Source organism: Salvelinus alpinus, chromosome 7, assembly GCF_045679555.1.
Source record: "Salvelinus alpinus chromosome 7, SLU_Salpinus.1, whole genome shotgun sequence".
NCBI lineage: Eukaryota > Metazoa > Chordata > Actinopteri > Salmoniformes > Salmonidae > Salvelinus > Salvelinus alpinus.
In genome coordinates, this window is record NC_092092.1 from 29,825,332 (window position 1) to 29,844,189 (window position 18,858).

The following is an 18,858-nucleotide window of genomic DNA, read 5'->3' on the forward strand; positions in this document are numbered from 1 at the left end:
GTAACTCAATCAGTTCCATCTTCTCCTCCCCCGAGAGGCCGGCTGGGGACCTCTGAGAAAGGGAAGTCTTAATGATCACCTTTTCCTCCTCAGCTCTTCTAGTTTGAGCAAGATTACTACCATATTTTCAAAGGTATTTAAACAGCTCAAATTTAAAGAGCTCCCAGTTCTTGTGAGAGCAGATCTTAACCTCAAACTTAACTATATCATTATTTAATAACGAGCTATTTAGCTTCCAGTAGGATTCTCTACCAAGGTTAGTATCAGGGGTAAATATTTTGATATCAATGTAATTGGCCCTATGGTCTGTGAGGGGAGTAGTACAAATATTTGTAGTAACACACTCACTATATATACATTTGGATATAAGCCAAAAATCTATTCTGGACTGTCTGGAACCTGTTTTGTTACTCCAAGTGAACGATCTGTCGGCCGGAAACCTCTCTCTCCATATATCAGTAAGATCAAACTTTTCCATAAAAAGTATTAAACCCAAATTCTGATTGGTTGGCCTACCTGGGGGCCATCAAGCTGATGCATTATCTATAGTTATGTTAAAGTCCCCTCCTAAGCCTGTCTATCATGTTCATCGATTGGGTTAAGACAAATCGTCACTCCAAAAATAGCGGACCAATGGCGACTCATTGTCTACGCCTCCCTCTAAACCCCGCCCTTCAAGGAAAGATATTGCCAAAACTCGTAATCGAAAAGACTGTCAGTGAAAGCAAAGAAACAGACATCGAAAACGAAAATCCGAGTAGCGTAACAGTGGGTTAACTGCCTTGCTCTGGGGCAAAACGACAGATTTTTACCTTGATTCGATCCAGCAACCTTTCGATTACTGTATATTGTATAGGTGCGGTATATGGCCAAATATGCCATGACTAAGGGCTGTTCTTAAGCACGACACAACGCAGAGTACCTGGATACAGCCCTTAGACAAACCCCCAAGGTGCCTTATTGCTATTATAAACTGGTTACCAAACATAATTAGAGCAGTACAAATAACTGTTTGGTCACACCCGTGGTATACCACGGCTTTCAGCCAAACAGCATTCAGGGCTCCAACCACCCAGTTTATAAAAATACATACAGTATTACCTTGCTCCGAGCATGCACATTGGAGCACTGGAGGGTTGTATGGAACCAAATAAGTGCCAAAAGGTTGAACGTACGTATCATTAGGATCCATACGTAAAGAAAATTGTTAGAATCGTAAGAAAAGCCATGCGTGAAAGGTAAATGTGAAATTTCATCAGAAAATGACATGTAGTTAGTTAGCTCACGTCACTGACAAAATGACACATTGTTGTGCAAGGAGTAAGTGTGTCTAGCTAGCCACTGTTGAAGTACCAATTACAGTTATGGTAATGATTAGCTACCAAGGAGGATGAAATATCTCAAAGGAGAAAGTTTACTGTCCAAAAGGTCGCCCTAGTCAAGGACCCACATGCAGTACCTAGGTATAGTAATACGTTATTGATTGGCGTTATTAGTTTTTCTCATGAGTTATAAAAAAGTAACTAAGTTAGCTAGCTAAGTAGCCTAACACAAGTTTAACTGACATCAATAATAACCTTGTCACTCTGTCTTCGGGTTCTACAAATAAGTTACATAATGGAGAGGCTTCAGACCAGCCTCTTGCGGGTAGTCAATTACACACCAATCGATTTAGACTTTTTGGAATTCACCTGCAATCAAGAGCTCACTTTCATCAGTGCTGTGTCTAACGTCAGTCACATCCCTGAATATGTTTTAGGACCTTTGATGGAACTGCTGAACCGTGTCAGAGGTTGAGAAGTTGATGTACCTTAAGATGAGCCACTACACCTGGAGCAAGGACGAACCGGTAGGCCCAGACACACTGTACCTTAGAGCCAGCTCCAGGATCTGTTTGCCCAGTTTTTGCCAGTAGAAAGCCTTGCACAAGTCCTTGGTGTGTCAGAACGCACTGTTGCGACGTATGAGAAAGAACGATCTATCAGTCCAGGGATCATCCTCTCAATGGCCGACGAGGAGCTAGACAATGTACTGTAGTGTCGGCTATCAAATCCAACATGCCCCATGCAGGCTAGAGAGTTGTGAAGGGCCCAGGGCCAATGTGCACAGTGGGCAAGGGTAAAGGCATCAATGCATCGAATCGTCACAGCCAGGGTTATCCTTTGGATGACCAAGATGGGTTGTGTTGTCCGACGAACATATTCGGTGGCTGGGCCCCAGGAAGTTATGCATATAGACACCAACCACAAACTGATTAGGCAAGTTTTAGAAACAAATCTAACACATGAATGTGTGTCTTTGTTTTAAATGAACTAAATGTTTTTAGAATGAAGGGATATTGTGCTGGTGCATAAAAGTCCTTCATTTAAAGATTCAGACGTTTTATTAGACCCAATCCAATGTAGACTTTTAGAACTCATTACTATTGAAGATTCATTTGGCATGAAAAATGCAAGTCACCAGTAGACAAGTGTAATATCTTGTACGTAACATATGAAATTCTGAGGCTGAATATGCAGTATACTGAATTCTCTCATGCTTTGTTGTTTAACATTTTAAATGAGTCAAGTCAATGTGCTTATACATAGCAGCTGATATTTACGGAACATCTGCCCAGTTTGTTGAAAGTGTTATTGCATCAAAGTAGTGGCCCTTTAGTATGGATTTGTTTCTTTCCTTGCCAAATTGATTTCGACACATTCTACAAGTCTACATTGGCTCAGATCATCAGTAGACAAGTGTAATGATATCTTGTATTTAACATAAGTACTTCTGAGGCTTAATATGCAGTGCACTGAATTCCCACATACGATGCTTTAACATTTTAAACTTGAGTAAACTTTACATGTACTTGTACACTGTTCTCGAAGATGTGGATGCCAATTAAGGCAGCCCTCCGCACCTCTCTGATTCAGAGGGGTTGGGTTAAATGTGGAAGACACATTTCAGGTGAATGCATTCAGTTATACAACTGACTAGTATCCCCCTTTCCCTTTACGTAGCAGCCAAAACTTGCATAACTTGTCCAGTTTGTTGAATATTATTGCATAAAGATAATGGCCCTTTTCTGTAGTCTGGCCCCGATCCAATGTAGACTTGTAGAATTTTCATTACTATTGGAGATTTATTTGGCAATTAAAGACATCAGCAGTCTAGAGGTGAAATGACACCTTGTATTTAACATACACATTTCTGGGCTAAATATGCAGAGCACTGGATTATCACAGGATGCACTCTGTTTAAAATGTTAAACTCAAGTCAGCATTAAATGTACTAATACATAGCATCTAGGGTCTGATAGCACATACAGACTATTAATTAGAAATGTTTCATTTTTTGATGCTTACGTATAGCATTCCCTTTGAATTCTAAATCCAGCCATACACCAACTTGACTTGCCCATTCAATGTACACGTTTCAGATAGAGTGGACCTGCAATAAAAAATAAAAAAAACAACAGCCGGAATAAGGGTAAGATTTGCAGTCTGTAATAACAAACTGCATGAGGGCTTATTTTACTTATAGTAAAACGTACTATGCTAAAGTTACCTAGCATAGGAACAATGGATGACAAACTGTGGCCAGATAAGCTGGCAGCAAATAACAAATGAAACATTTTAATGCCTCAAACAATTTCACAGTAACCTACTGGATTTGAAACATTGTGAAACCCTTGGCCACCATAGCAAATTGCCTGTGTGAAAACATGCTTACATTCCGCATAGGTTCTCATGTGTGCAGTTGGTAACATGTCAGTTTTTGAGCAAACACTTACTGTAGGAAAACACAAACTGTGACTAGGGTTGCACACAAGACAGTCTGGAACAAACAAGACAGTTATGATCAAACAAGACAGTCATGATCAAACAAGACAGCCATGACCAAACAAGACAGTCATGACCAAACAAGACAGTCATGACCAAACAAGACAGTTATGATCAAACAAGACAGTCATGATCAAACAAGACAGCCATGATCAAACAAGACAGCCATGACCAAACAAGACAGCCATGACCAAACAAGACAGTCATGACCAAAGAGGACGTTGATGATAAAATCACTTCTTTCTCTTGGTCGTAAGGGCACGTGGGCTTGGACACTCAACCCTGCATGACAGATGGGATGGTTACTCGCTCATATTGTTGTTTGCCTTCCATTGGTCCTGAAAGACAAGATTCATTCATTGCTGGGTCATATGCAGTGTTTACTGTGGTGCGTTTTTGCTTTGTCATTATGGGGTATTGTGTGTAGATTAATAAGGGGGAATTAAAAAAATTAACTATTTTAGAATAAGGTTGTAACGTAACAAAATGTGGAAAAAGTCAAGAGGTCTGAATACTTTCCAAATGCACTGGGTGTGTATATATATATATATATATATGGGGGATTGGAAATTATGCAATTACATTGATGGAAGCCACAATCTATCTGCAATATTAAAGCTGATCTACCTCCTAAAAAAAATATATATATATATATACAGTATATTCCAACACTTCATTGTGGCATTGTGCATTGTCAGGCACTTACAGTTGAAAGTTTAGGCTAACACACATGATTGCATAACCGTTGTCACAAATCAGTTACAGTTCTATGAAATGAAATACAGTTTGAGTTTTAATGAAGGATTAAGGTAATTAGTAAGAGATAAAAAGATTGAGAGCATACCACAGCCTCTGCATAAAGTTACTGTGAAACAAAGGAAAATAAAAGCCCTTTTTCTCAGTTATACACTCTGAGCAGTTACTGCCTTTTTGCTTGGTAGGGCAGAATACTCCTGTGCCCTCTGGGAATATTATAACCACATCAATTAATGATTCATAAAATGTTTAATGATTCATTTTCTCTGTATTGAAGAGCTGGATAAGTATCTCCATATTAGACTGAAGAGCTTGATGCATGCCATGAAATTACAGTGTGCAAAATATGACCATAGTGCACTTGCTTATTTTCAAAAAACGATTGTGTCAAAAGTACAGCCTGTCCTGAAAGTGCACTTCATTGCTTGTCTCCAAAGTACACTGGTCCTCAAAGTACACTTCATCGCTTGTCCTGGAAGTGAACTTGATGAAGCCCACTCAGCATTTAGTTATGGTTAGTGTACTAAGTGCTGACTAAGTGCTGACACTCGCCTCCATGTCACCTGCTCTCCCTGCCCTGTCGGCATCCTCGTGCTCTCTCTCTCTCTCTCTCTCTCTCTCTCTCTCTCCCTCCCTCTACTCTGAACGCACCAGAGTGAACATGAAATAAATATTATCTGTAAACTAATGATGAGAAAGAATGTTGATACACATATGGAGGCCAACAGGAGTCTCTGTACATTAGGATTAGACTGTTGTGGTGTCATTATTCATAACTAACTACAGGTCAGTTGCAATGATGGTCCTGGAGCAACATTAATTATGATGTCGTAGGAACAACACCAACATGGCGATATCAGATCGTGCAAATATTGGTGGTTAAGACTATTTAACTATCAATATTTGCACGATCTGATATCGCCGTGTTGGTGTTGTTCCTAAAACATCATAATTAAAGTTGCTTCAGGACCATCATTGCAACTGACCTGTAGTTAGTTGGTTACCCCAGTCCACAGACAGAATATTCCCCTGCCCCCCACCGATTGACCTAACCCTAACCTCAGTGAGGCCTGTGCCTAAACCTAATCTCACCTGTGCCAACATTAATTATGATGTGGTAGGAACAACACCAACACGGCGATATCAGTTCAGTCATCAGCATTTGCTCCTTTTCTCACTCACCTCCATGTCACCTGCTCTCCCTGCCCTGTTGGCATCCTCATGCTCTCTCCCTATTCAGAACGCACCAGAGTGAACATTAAGTAAATATCATCAGTAAACAAGTGGTGTTTCTTGCCATGATGTTCAGGAATGGATGACTAACCATTTCTGATCTGAATGGCAATGATTATTATATCCAGAAACATTGACTCAATAAAGACATTAACGTTAGTTGAATACGCCTGCGTGAGTACCATTGTTGATCGCTGGGTGAATGTGTGGCTAATGAACATTCCAGGGGAGTTAGTATGATAGCTAACGTTAGTGATGGTTGATTGATTCGCACTCGCAAATCGGCCCGTTTTTACCAAAAACGTTTGTTTCCACTCCCATGCAATTACTGACACTTTTTTGCAAAATATTTATTTCCACAATTACAGTTCCGCGCAAAATGACGTGTTGACGTTAAAACTATCACAATCAACAGTGATATAGCCTACGTAACACTCATATTACATTCTAGTTTTCCACTTGTTAATACATTTGAAAGTAATGAAATAGAAAGACAGTACAGTGTTTGACATGGATTATATCTACCCACAGCAGTCGAGCAACGGCTTGTGCTGGGGTACGGCAACACCACTTGGACAAGCCACACGCAGAACTGCAGTACACCGTAATACTAGAACCGGTAGTCATAATAATGGCATTTTGTTAAGTTATAATTATGATTACATTTGCTAATGATTATTTCGGACAGCGGTGCGTGGTTGCCTGTTGTAGCATAGCAAAAAAAAAGTTTTTCAATTTTTTTATATCAATATGTTGGGGGGGGGGGGGGGGGGGGATTTTGAGCATATTTTAAAATTGGGCTGGAGATTCCCCCCCCCAATATACACTGCTCAAAAAAATAAAGGGAACACTTAAACAACACAATGTCACTCCAAGTCAATCACACTTCTGTGAAATCAAACTGTCCACTTAGGAAGCAACACTGATTGACAATAAATTTCACATGCTGTTGTGCAAATGGAATAGACAACAGGTGGAAATTATAGGCAATTAGCAAGACACCCCCAATAAAGGAGTGGTTCTGCAGGTGGTGACCACAGACCACTTCTCAGTTCCTATGCTTCCTGGCTGATGTTTTGGTCACTTTTGAATGCTGGCGGTGCTTTCACTCTAGTGGTAGCATGAGACGGAGTCTACAACCCACACAAGTGGCTCAGGTAGTGCAGCTCATCCAGGATGGCACATCAATGCGAGCTGTGGCAAGAAGGTTTGCTGTGTCTGTCAGCGTAGTGTCCAGAGCATGGAGGCGCTACCAGGAGACAGGCCAGTACATCAGGAGACGTGGAGGAGGCCGTAGGAGGGCAACAACCCAGCAGCAGGACCGCTACCTCCGCCTTTGAGCAGGAGGAGCACTGCCAGAGCCCTGCAAAATGACCTCCAGCAGGCCACAAATGTGCATGTGTCTGCTCAAACGGTCAGAAACAGACTCCATGAGGGTGGTATGAGGGCCCGACGTCCACAGGTGGGGGTTGTGCTTACAGCCCAACACCGTGCAGGACGTTTGGCATTTGCCAGAGAACACCAAGATTGGCAAATTCACCACTGGCGCCCTGTGCTCTTCACAGATGAAAGCAGGTTCACACTGAGCACATGTGACAGACGTGACAGAGTCTGGAGACGCCGTGGAGAACGTTCTGCTGCCTGCAACATCCTCCAGCATGACCGGTTTGGCGGTGGGTCAGTCATGGTGTGGGGTGGCATTTCTTTGGGGGGCCGCACAGCCCTCCATGTGCTCGCCAGAGGTAGCCTGACTGCCATTAGGTACCGAGATGAGATCCTCAGACCCCTTGTGAGACCATATGCTGGTGTGGTTGGCCCTGGGTTCCTCCTAATGCAAGACAATGCTAGACCTCATGTGGCTGGAGTGTGTCAGCAGTTCCTGCAAGAGGAAGGCATTGATGCTATGGACTGGCCCGCCCGTTCCCCAGACCTGAATCCAATTGAGCACATCTGGGACATCATGTCTCGCTCCATCCACCAACGCCACGTTGCACCACAGACTGTCCAGGAGTTGGCGGATGCTTTAGTCCAGGTCTGGGAGGAGATCCCTCAGGAGACCATCCGCCACCTCATCAGGAGCATGCCCAGGCGTTGTAGGGAGGTCATACAGGCACGTGGAGGCCACACACACTACTGAACCTCATTTTTACTTGTTTTAAGGACCTTACATCAAAGTTGGATCAGTCTGTAGTGTGGTTTTCCACTTTAATTTTGAGTGTGACTCCAAATCCAGACCTCCATGGGTTGATACATTTGATTTCCATTGATAATTTGTGTGATTTTGTTGTCAGCACATTCAACTATGTAAAGGAAAAAGTATTTAATAAGAATATTTCATTCATTCATTCATTTTAGTGTTCCCTTTATTTTTTTGAGCAGTGTATATTATAATTACGGCCCTGGTGCATGTAAACCTTACTCACTGTGACATGAGGTTACATCGAAATTGCACTTAGTTCCCAGACCACCAGGAGGCAATGTCTGACACAAAATACACTTCCAGAGACCGAGTGGCCAAACAATGCATACCAAAAGCAGTTCATTTGCATCCTCTCATGTCTACTAATTACCTAAAAAATGCAAACCCAGATAAAAACCCAGTCCTGAAAAGCTCTTACCTATCTGTTATTTTTAAGAAAACAAACAGTTCTCAGACCACCATGCTGGACTATTGGACCCAGGTGTGGAGGAGAATGTATAGAACATCATACAATTATATATGACAAAACCAGTTTTTTAGGGCAGATAGAGGAAATGATAAAAATGCCTACTCCTGTCATCTGAGCTTCATTGATTTGAACATGGACCTTGTTGTTTTTTCTCTGAGTGAGTTATTTCAGATAGCCATCAGGGCTACCAGGGAGGTCTAAATGTTTTCAGAATGAGTTATTACCTAAAGATGAATCTCACCAAGGTTAAGGCCAGTCACTCATACAGCACGAACACCACTGGTCCTGGACAGCTGCAGGATGTTCCAGATGGGTCAGAATAGAGAAGAGTACACTTTTGGAATGATCTAAAATTACGCTTTGGTTTGTTCAACCTTTTCTATTCACTTTGTCTGAAATCAAATAAAGAATTTGTCAGATCAATGAGATTTTTGGAATTGAATGAAAGCTTCTTAATTGCTTTCAACACCTCATGGCATGGGCATTGAAAAGCGGTGGGGGCAATGTAGCGGCGGCAGCCAATCAGAAGAGTTGGAGGCGTGGTTTATTGGGGGCGTGGCTTTCAGTTTGTTATTTTTGTCCACCCGTGATATTGAATGTCATTCCAGTTAATCTGGTCTATTGTATTTGTTTTTCCAATTTTAACCTTAATACTGCCAGCTTCTGTAAAGATACTGCCATAAGTGCACATGATACTAAACAGCCTGATAAGTTGTCTCTGTTAAGGTAGTAATTCTTATTTATTAGGTTTAGCGAAAGGGGTACAGTAGATTCAGTGTTGAAAGAAATAGGTCCCAACTTGAAATATAGGTTTGGTAATAATCAAATATACCTGTTGGCATTGAATTATATATTTGGTTTCAACAAATGTAGTTTTTTTCAAATGAGAAAACCTAACTAATTTACTTGTAATCAGTTAAAGTATTTTTTGAGGGGGTTGATCCAAATAGTACTTTTTAAAAAGTGTATATCATTGTCTCTGTCACTCACCCTTGCATCCACCAGAGCCAATCCCAGTCCTCTGTCTCCTCTCTGTAGCTCTAGAGTAAACACCTCTTCATCCTCCTGATGCTCAGTCTCTGGTTCAACCAGCTCCAGGCTGTGGGGGGTGTTAGGAGGGGTGAGGAGGCAGGAGGGGTCCAGGGCAGACCTCCTCTGGGTGAGGGGGCTTAGGTCTGTCTCTCTGAACTGGAGCTCCAGACTCTTCAGCTTCTGGGTCAGTAGGGCCCCACAAGAGTTCAAATCACTTGGGGGAGAAGGGCTTTGCTGTGGGGGAAAGGGAGGAAGGTGAAGGGGAGAGGGCGAAGATAATTGAGAGGGGGATGATGGGGGAGAGGGGCTGGGGAGAGAGGCCAGAGGTAGGACCTTCTCTACGGGGGGGGGTTCGAGAGACTCCAGGGAGGCCTTTGGGAGAGTTGCCATTTTTGTCAGCTTGGCTTCCGTGGGAACAGCATAATCCTGTGGGAGTTCCAGAACAAACCATATGAGTTCTAAAAGAGTTCTAGAACAAAATAGTTCCAGGGAAAACTAGTAAACCAGTATCATATAGATATAAACCCATGTCTAATTCATTCAAGCAAAAGTTGTGAACCAAATGTGTTACCTGTTGCGTGTGCGTATGACTGAAGTTCCCTGGTGACTCTTTGACAGACAGGTTGCTGATAAACTCCTGCAGCCTCCTGAGCTGTCCAGCCAGGCCTGAGTCTGTCACCTCTCCCCCGAGCCCCAGGCTGAAACCAGAGCTGGGCAGCACCAGCGGAGGGTGGCTGTCAAAACTCTCCAGGATATCAGCTAGTGAGAGGAGGGCAAGAGGGGTTAAGAGAAAGTAAATCAAAGGATAGTGTAGCACAAATATCATGTAGTCATCATAGGTTTAATACTGTGTCTATGTTGCTAGTTTGCTTGTCTCAGTTTGAAATGGCAACTGTGAAAAAACAAAGCCACAAAACAAGCCACATGTTTACTATAGTGGACTAACAGCAGACAATCAACCAACTGACCAGTGTTCTGTGTAGCTAGTTGATCCTCATCAGAAGGGGCCCAGTGTGGGGGCCAGGGTGTGGCTGGGCTGTAGCCTCTCAGCAGGTGGTGGAGCTGGGCTGGACTCAGACTGGGGAACGCACACCGCAGGGATTCCCAGGAGGACTACAGGGAAAATGTGTGTGTGGAGGGGTGAGCGTGTGTGTGTCACCTCTCCCCTCTCCCGTGTGTGTGTGTGTGTGTGTGTGTGTGTGTGTGTGTGTGTGTGTGTGTGTGTGTGTGTGTGTGTGTGTGTGTGTGTGTGTGTGTGTGTGTGTGTGTGCGTGCGTGCGTGCGTGCGCGTGCGCACATGCAGGTGTGTATGAGCGTCTCTGACCTGCATTAGTTGTTCCCTTGGAGTGGCCAGTAGGTTGACAGCAGAGGAGAGTGTGTGGAGATGTTCCACAACCAAGTCACCCAGTCCAGACCCTTGGGCCCAGTCCAGTAGCAGGTCTAGGTTAGCGCTGATATGGACCCCTCTGGACCACTGGTAGAATTCATCCTCTGAACCTTCACTCACAAAAAGATCAGTGTTAATGGCGTAGAAAGAGAATGTGTGTGTGTGTGTGTGTGTGTGTGTGTGTCCTCACCTCTCTCCATGAGTGTGTTGAACAGTGAAGCATTGATGAAGTAGAAGAGATAGGCCAGGAGCTGAGAGGAGATCTCATGGTGGAGCTGACAGTCCTGTAGCAGTCTGCTGGTCTCTGTCAGTACCTCCAGGACCTGGTCTGTCTCTCCAGGGACCTGCACACCACCACTATCCAGGAACGGCTCATTTTGCTCGGGGAGAAGCAGCCCACTGCTCCCCCTGAATGGGTCACTGTCCAGCAAACTAGGCAGAATTGGGTACAGAGTCTAGAGGGGATACAAAGATAATATACTGTATATACAATATAACAAATTATACCACTCCCTCTGCAGCAGAATGATTTCGCTGTGAATGTGGGTGTTTGACCAGAGATGAGGTCTGACAGAGAGAGTAGTGGGAGACTAGACTACAGTTAATGTCTACAGCCACTCTCTCTCTTATTTCTTCTCAGCCAAAAGCCCCCTTTCTTCTGCTCTACAGGGCAGGCTAGCTATGACAATGATAGCTTTGTTCTGGCTAATTGTAGTCAGACAGAACAAGCCCCCCCCCCCCCCACCGCTCCCTGTCCCTCAGCACTCTCCTCTCCTCTACCCCACCCCACCCCTCTTCCCAATCTCACTTGGCACTGGAGACACCAGCCAGCGAGCTCTGTGGATTGACATTCCTACGAGCTGAATATGTATTGTGAAAAAAGCCTGTGAATCTGGCTTGTGTGGGCTTGGCATGATAAACTGCTGAGTGGTACAGTACAGAATCTCTGAGTGACTTCCTCTCCTTCACATCCCTTTACAGTATAGTACAGCAGTATAGTGACTATATATCTCCATGCTTATTGCTCTGGTTTATTAGCCCAAATACTGTACATTCATGAGTCCTAAGCCATTGCATATATCAGCGTAACATTTCCCATGACATCCAAACAGGAGACACTGGAAATTAGGAGAAATAGACCCAAACAATGTGTCCATGTTTTCAGTTGGAAAATGTAGCTCATCACCAGATGCCCAACAAAACAATGACCCACCCTCAACATGTTCCAGTGTTTCACTGTAATGCCACATGTAGCCATGGCACTTATCATGCTCTGTAGGCTGAAAGTGTGTGTGTGTGTGTGTGTGTGTGTGTGTGTGTGTGTGTGTGTGTGTGTGTGTGTGTGTGTGTGTGTGTGTGTGTGTGTGTGTGTGTGTGTGTGTGTGTGTGTGTGTGTGTGTGTGTGTGCGTGTGTATTCATGCCAGGTCCTCCTCTGGGACCGGCCGATCACCAGAAGAGTCTTTTGTTTTCCAGCCCACACCAGCATCTGTTTCCCCTACACCAGATGGAATGGCACGACATGATCCCAACATAAGCACACACACTTTCATTTCTGTTATTATAGCTCTGTTTGGTTTACATTTGAATTTGCTCAGAAAACGGTAGCACATGCACAGTACAGGCCCACATGCAACACACCCACCTACCTACCCACCCAGACCAGACCAGACCAGTAGTCTCAGAGCGGCGGTGTGACAAAGGAGAGTATTGAGAGGGAGAATATAAATTCTGAGCTCCTGTCTCTTGAACCCCCCCCCCCCCACACACACACACACACCTTGACACACAGTCACACATATAGGCAGCCCTCGATAAACACCCTTTTCCTATCAAAAATAACCCTGGCTGCCATACAAAGATGAATAGATATCTGTGAAGAAGTGGGGCTTTGAGAAGCTTTCCCCATGAATGTTAGCCTGGCACACACAAGCACACACAGCTCGCCCCTGCTGCTAACACATTCCTAGCATTGTTTGGTCCAGTCTAGCTGTCAGAACTAACTGGAGCTCTAGTCCTGACATATATGATTGATGAGGAGATCTACATCCAGAGAAACCCACCAACCACACAATCACCAGAACTACAGAGCTCTGCACAGTTCTAGGAGCAACACAATCACCAGAACTACGGAGCTCTGCACAACTCTAGGAGCAACATAATCACCAGAACTACAGAGCTCTGCACAGCTCTAGAAGCAACACAATCACCAGAACTACGGAGCTCTGCACAGTTCTAGGAGCAACATAATCACCAGAACTACGGAGCTCTGCACAGCTCTAGGAGCAACATAATCACCAGAACTACGGAGCTCTGCACAGCTCTAGGAGCAACACAATCACCAGAACTACGGAGCTCTGCACAGCTCTAGGAGCAACATAATCACCAGAACTACGGAGCTCTGCACAGCTCTAGGAGCAACATAATCACCAGAACTACAGAGCTCTGCACAGTTCTAGGAGCAACACAATCACCAGAACTACGGCGCTCTGCACAGCTCTAGGAGCAACATAATCACCAGAACTACGGAGCTCTGCACAGCTCTAGGAGCAACACAATCACCAGAACTACGGAGCTCTGCACAGCTCTAGGAGCAACACAATCACCACCAATAAACCACTAGATTTACATGAATTTAGATATAGCAATAAGTATTACATTGTCATCCATGAATGAACATACATGACCTAAACATCTGGAAACCCTCAGGATCGTATGACTCAAATGCATCCCAGCACAGCAGAAATGGATACTGAGGCCAGGTAGTTCACAGACTAGACAACCATTTCCTTCTGCATTGTGCAAAAATATGTAAACCACAAACGTATCTAGAGTGTTGTGTGTTGGGGTTGTGTTGCAGAGCATCATGGAAGTTGTGTGTGTTGAGATGACCACGTTTCAGATAAATGGTTGACCTGTATTCCTGTCTCCCGTCTCATCATTATTGAATTGTTATAAAGATGTGGTTATGAAACCCAGGAGACATCACAAAAGATTGACGACGAGTAAGTCTGAACCTACAGCAACTATTCTGTCCGGAAGATGTTGGTTTTTACAAGTTTAAAACTTATTTTCCGTGGTACAGGCTCTATGTTACCACAGTGTATTGCTAGCAGAGGCAAGTGAATAGTCGAGCTAGCTAAGAGAGAGAGTTAGCATTGTCATTAACGGCAGAAAGGGATTCAAGACGGACGTCGTAGAAGGAAAACAAAAATATTCAAATGGGAGGGATATACAGTAAAGGAAAGAACATTTATTCAACTGCGAAGACGAACTCTGTAATTAAAAACTGCTAAATGAGCTAACTTGAGGATGAAAAGTCAGTGAGTGAAGTGAATGAAGATCACGTGACTAAAGAAAATGTGGTTGAGGACAATATTGAAGTGAGTGATAATCAGGAGCCTATTGAGAAATGAAAAATGTTTGGAATTGTTCGAAACGCTGGACATCTTGATGAAAGTGTTGAGCAGTGGAGCTCATAACAAATGGTTTGAATATTTAGTTATTGCAAATCACATTGATGAGGACAAAATTGTGCCTACATTTTTTTGTGTTACGGGGCCAAAGACATTAGTTTACTACGCAGCCTGCTACAGGGGAAAGGGGAAGCACGTGCCTTAATTTCTCAGTTGTACAACTGAATGCCTTCAACTGAAATATGTCTTCCACATTTAACCCAACCCCTCTGAATCAGAGAGGTGTGGGGGGCTGCCTTAATCGACATCCACGTCTTCGGCGCCCGGGGAACAGTGGGTTAACTGCCTTGCTCAGGGGCAGAACGACAGATTCTTACCTTGTCAGCTCTAACCACTAGGTTACCTGCCGCCCCTACAGACAGTCAGGCCAGGTAATAAGACGTATGGGGATATTGTGGAAATACTGAAAGGACACTTTTCACCAAAACCACTAGTTGCTTAAAGGTTTAGGTTCCACAGAAGAAATCCGGAAGAGGGAGAATCAGTGACAATGCTTTGCTGCTGCATTAAATAAACTATCAGAGTTTAATGATGACAACATTAGAGACAGACTAGTATGTGGGCTACAGAGTGAAGCTACACAAAAGAGACTATTGACTGAAAGTAATCTGACCTTGTCAAGAGACATTGAAGGTCAGTGTGTCCATGGAACTAGCTGCTAAAGAGGCTCAGCAGTTGAGTTCATCAGGAAAAGTGCACAGAGTTGGAACTGAAAATCACAGATAGAGAAATGAAGGCTAATGCTTCCGCTGTGGCACGGGTTGGACATCAGGCGCCTGTATGCTGGTGTAAGGACATGGATTGCCGAGCATGTTAAAAAGGGCCCCACTGAGCGAGCGTGCAGAAACAAAAAGAGAAAATATCAAAGACTGAAAAGAAGAAAGAAACATTCCAACAAAAGGAAAAAGAGACATGTTCACGCTTTTGAGCAAGAGACCACTGAGATGAATGACTCATCCAACGAGGAAGTCGAACTGAATATACTGACTGTGGCACGGCCACTATGTCTCTCAGTTGCTAGAGAGGCAACCAGTGTGTATGGAGATTGACACAGGGGCAACTGTATCACGTGTCAGACACAGTCTACAAAAAGACACTAACACACTTTCCACTTCAACCAGTACACATCGGGTAAAAGACTTACACAGGTGAATCTGTCGCCGTGAGAGGCATCACTGAGGTCACTGTTTAGTTAAATGGACAAACTGAAAAGTTCCCACTCTACGTCGTGAAAGGGGACTATTCATCACTACTGGGAAGTTTGTGAATCACACTGGATTGCAATGACACATGGAGACACAAGCCTACCGGCCATCTTAAATAAACATGTAAAAGTCTTTAATGGAGAGCTGGGTAGCATGAAAGACATTACAGCAGGGGCGTCAAACATACTGCCCGTGGTGAGGTTTGAGTAAAAAAAATATATATATATATATATATAAGAATACTGAATACTTTCTTTATATATATATATATATAACCTTCAAAGGACCTTCAAAGCTGCAGAAATGTTTTGGTACCCTTCCCCAGATCTGTGCCTCAACACAATCCTGTCTCAGAGCTCTCTGGACAATTCCTTCGACCTCATGGATTGGTTTTTGCTCTGACATGCACTGTCAACTGTGGGACCTTATATAGACTGGTTTGTGCCTTTTCAAATCATGTCCAATCAATAGAATTTTCCACAGGTGGACTCCAATCAAGCCGTAGAAACATCTCAAGGATGATCAGTGGAAACTGTATGCACCTGAGCTCAATTTCGAGTCTCATAGCAAAGGGTCTGAATACTTATGTAAATAAGGTATTTCAGTTATTAGTTGTTGTTTTTTTGCAAACATTTCTAAAAGCCTGTTTTCGCTTTGTCATTATGGGGTATTGTGTGTAGATTGATGAGGGGGGAAACATTACGTAATACATTTTAGAAAAAGGCTGTAACGTAATAAAATGTGCAAAAATTCAAGGGGTCTGAATACTTTATGAATGCACTGAGGTAATTATTAGTCGAGTATAGTTTTCAAACTCGATCTTACCAAAATTAAAAAATAACTGTTGGCCGTCTCTTTGAGTAGGTGAATATACATAAGTTGTAATCTTGTTGACCAACGTCTCAACCAAATGTTACCCAATTAAGTTAAAATTACGAAGTGTGCCCAGTGGGCAGTTACGGTTGAGTAAAGCAACACCGACAGAACCACCAGTCATGATGGGTCCAGAACTGTTACTGGGTGACACCCTAACCCAGCCGTCATCACCTAGGGGCTCACAGTCATGTTCTCACGACACTGACTCAGCCGCAACAACACAAGTGTGTGATGAGACTGTGACACAGGCTACTCAAATACCTACACCTGTGTCAACGCCTCAGTCTAGAGACATTGTTGTTGAGAGTCAGGTTGACCGCCGTTACCCTACAAGTGTTAGGCTGGAAACTAGATGCTTGGACTTGTAGAACAATCATTGTTGTTCACAATGGGGACAATTTAACTAGGTGGGGAGGAGATGTTGTGTATTGGGGTTGTGCCGCAGAGCACCATGGGAGTTATGTGTGTTAAGATGATCATGTTCCAGATATATTGTTGAAGTGTTTCTAGTCTCCTGTCTCATCATAATTGAATTGTTAAAAAGACCTGGTTATGAAACCCAGGAGACATAACAGAGAAGGTTCTGTCTGTTGGATGAATCACTTGTCATTATCTGTCGACTGAGTCAGTTGAAATGCCAATGCACCAATGCTGTCATGTGGTTGGGAGCTTCAGTTCAATAGGTCACCGCTGCTAACCTGCTAGCCTGCCTATCCCCGAACCCTCTCCAGGAATCTATTCTGTTTCCTCTTTGGATAAATTATAGTGATGATGCTCTTTCCCTCCCACTTCCTTCCTGGACAGGAAACAGATACGGAACGGTGCCATGGCCTCGTCTGCCTCAGTAAGCATACAACTGACTTCCAGTTAGCGTAGCATTTAGCATAGGCTGCACCTAACGCTCGGCTTGAGTTAATTTACCTTGGCTAATGCTAATGCTAACACGGCTAACGCTTGACGTGGCAACCTGTACATGACTGAGTCATGTTCTCTTGGTTTGGGTGGTACTGTAGTGTGCAGTCACAGGTCACAGGCAGGGTTAGGCAAAGGGTGGTCGAGGTGGGTGAGGACTGTGTCTATGACGTCTGTTTATGATAACAACTATCCCTGACTCTCTCCAAGGAGTGATCAAAAGATGACAAAGTAAACTTCCATTGTGGAATTCTTTGTCAGACTACACACTGACTGATGGTGTGCCGACTGATATAGGGCAACCAGCTGTACCCCAGCTGCCAATAGGTCCTCTCAAACAGTATACACACACACACACCTGGCAACACTTCTAAACTCCTTAATGACAAGAGGCCTGACGTGCGCGCGCGCGCGCGCACACACGCACACACACACACACACACACACACACACACACACACACACACACACACACACACACACACACACACACACACACACACACACACACACACACACACACACACACACACACACACACACACACACACACACACACCTACAATACCCCTGCTGTCTGTCTGTGACCAGCAATAAAGCCCCCAGTGTAGTAGTCCAATAAGGCTGCTCTATCAGAAAACCTCTCATGGCTCTACTCTAGAGAGGACTAACTAACTGGACTCTTTGTACCGACTCCCTCTCTGTTTTTCTTTCTCAGACTAAGAGACACAACAAACCCATCAGGCCCTGAAGGGAAAAGCTAAAGCAAGTTGAGCTAACTACTACATCATGGGATATGTAGAGTGTTGCTGAGGAGTTTAGTCCTTTAAAGTTCTGCAGTTGTAGGCCAGAGTTGTGTACCCCTGGTCTAGTCTCTGGGTCTGAACTCAACTAAAATTCAACTGATGGAGTTAAAAGTTCAGGTGTGTGGGATACTGACCTTGGTGAGGTAGTAGACACACTGCTGAAAGGTCAACATGATAACTTCCTCCAGAACCGTCATGGTTTCTTCACTGGCCGACCTCACACACGACAGCCTCATCTCCAACAGGGCTGACAACAAACAGAAAATATAGGTAAATGTCTTAATAGATGTTATGGATCCTACGTAAAGTTCTTAGTAGGTTTTCTTTAGACTCTTTTAGTCCCCTGGCTAGAAGGTGAGGCTAGGCTAGAAAAGCCCAAAACTAACCCATACTCTCCTCCTCCCTCTCTTCATCCTCCTTGTCATCGTGTTCCTCTCCCTCTGCCTCCACCCCTTGTTCTCGATGTGACCTCCAGGCCAGTGTTTGGGGCATCTGTTGTTGGATATAATACAGCAGCTCCAGGGCGTTGGACATCCAGACCACCAGGGTACGCAGGCCTGAGACCAGTTCTGCCAGGTTGAGAGGCTGCTGCTCCTCTGGGTCACTACAGAGACTGGGATACCAAGGAACAGATCTGGAATCAGATCCTATGCCTATAACCATACAGTGGCAAGTACAGTACCA

General features: G+C 43.9%; 1 protein-coding gene across 1 annotated transcript in view; it reads right to left on the bottom strand.

Moving 5' to 3' along the window:
• Positions 1-2,364: 2,364 nt before the first annotated feature.
• Positions 2,365-18,858, bottom strand: part of LOC139580762 (ras-interacting protein 1-like) — a 47,345-nt gene continuing 30,851 nt past the window's right edge. The window contains exons 10-17 of the mRNA XM_071409751.1: positions 18,561-18,787; positions 18,309-18,421; positions 11,092-11,356; positions 10,839-11,011; positions 10,483-10,627; positions 10,086-10,273; positions 9,473-9,940; positions 2,365-4,162 (exon numbers count right to left, since the gene is read on the bottom strand). Of these exons, the coding sequence (XP_071265852.1) occupies positions 4,127-4,162; positions 9,473-9,940; positions 10,086-10,273; positions 10,483-10,627; positions 10,839-11,011; positions 11,092-11,356; positions 18,309-18,421; positions 18,561-18,787 (1,615 nt within the window). The 3' untranslated portion in view covers positions 2,365-4,126. The remainder of the gene's footprint in view (positions 4,163-9,472; positions 9,941-10,085; positions 10,274-10,482; positions 10,628-10,838; positions 11,012-11,091; positions 11,357-18,308; positions 18,422-18,560; positions 18,788-18,858) is intronic.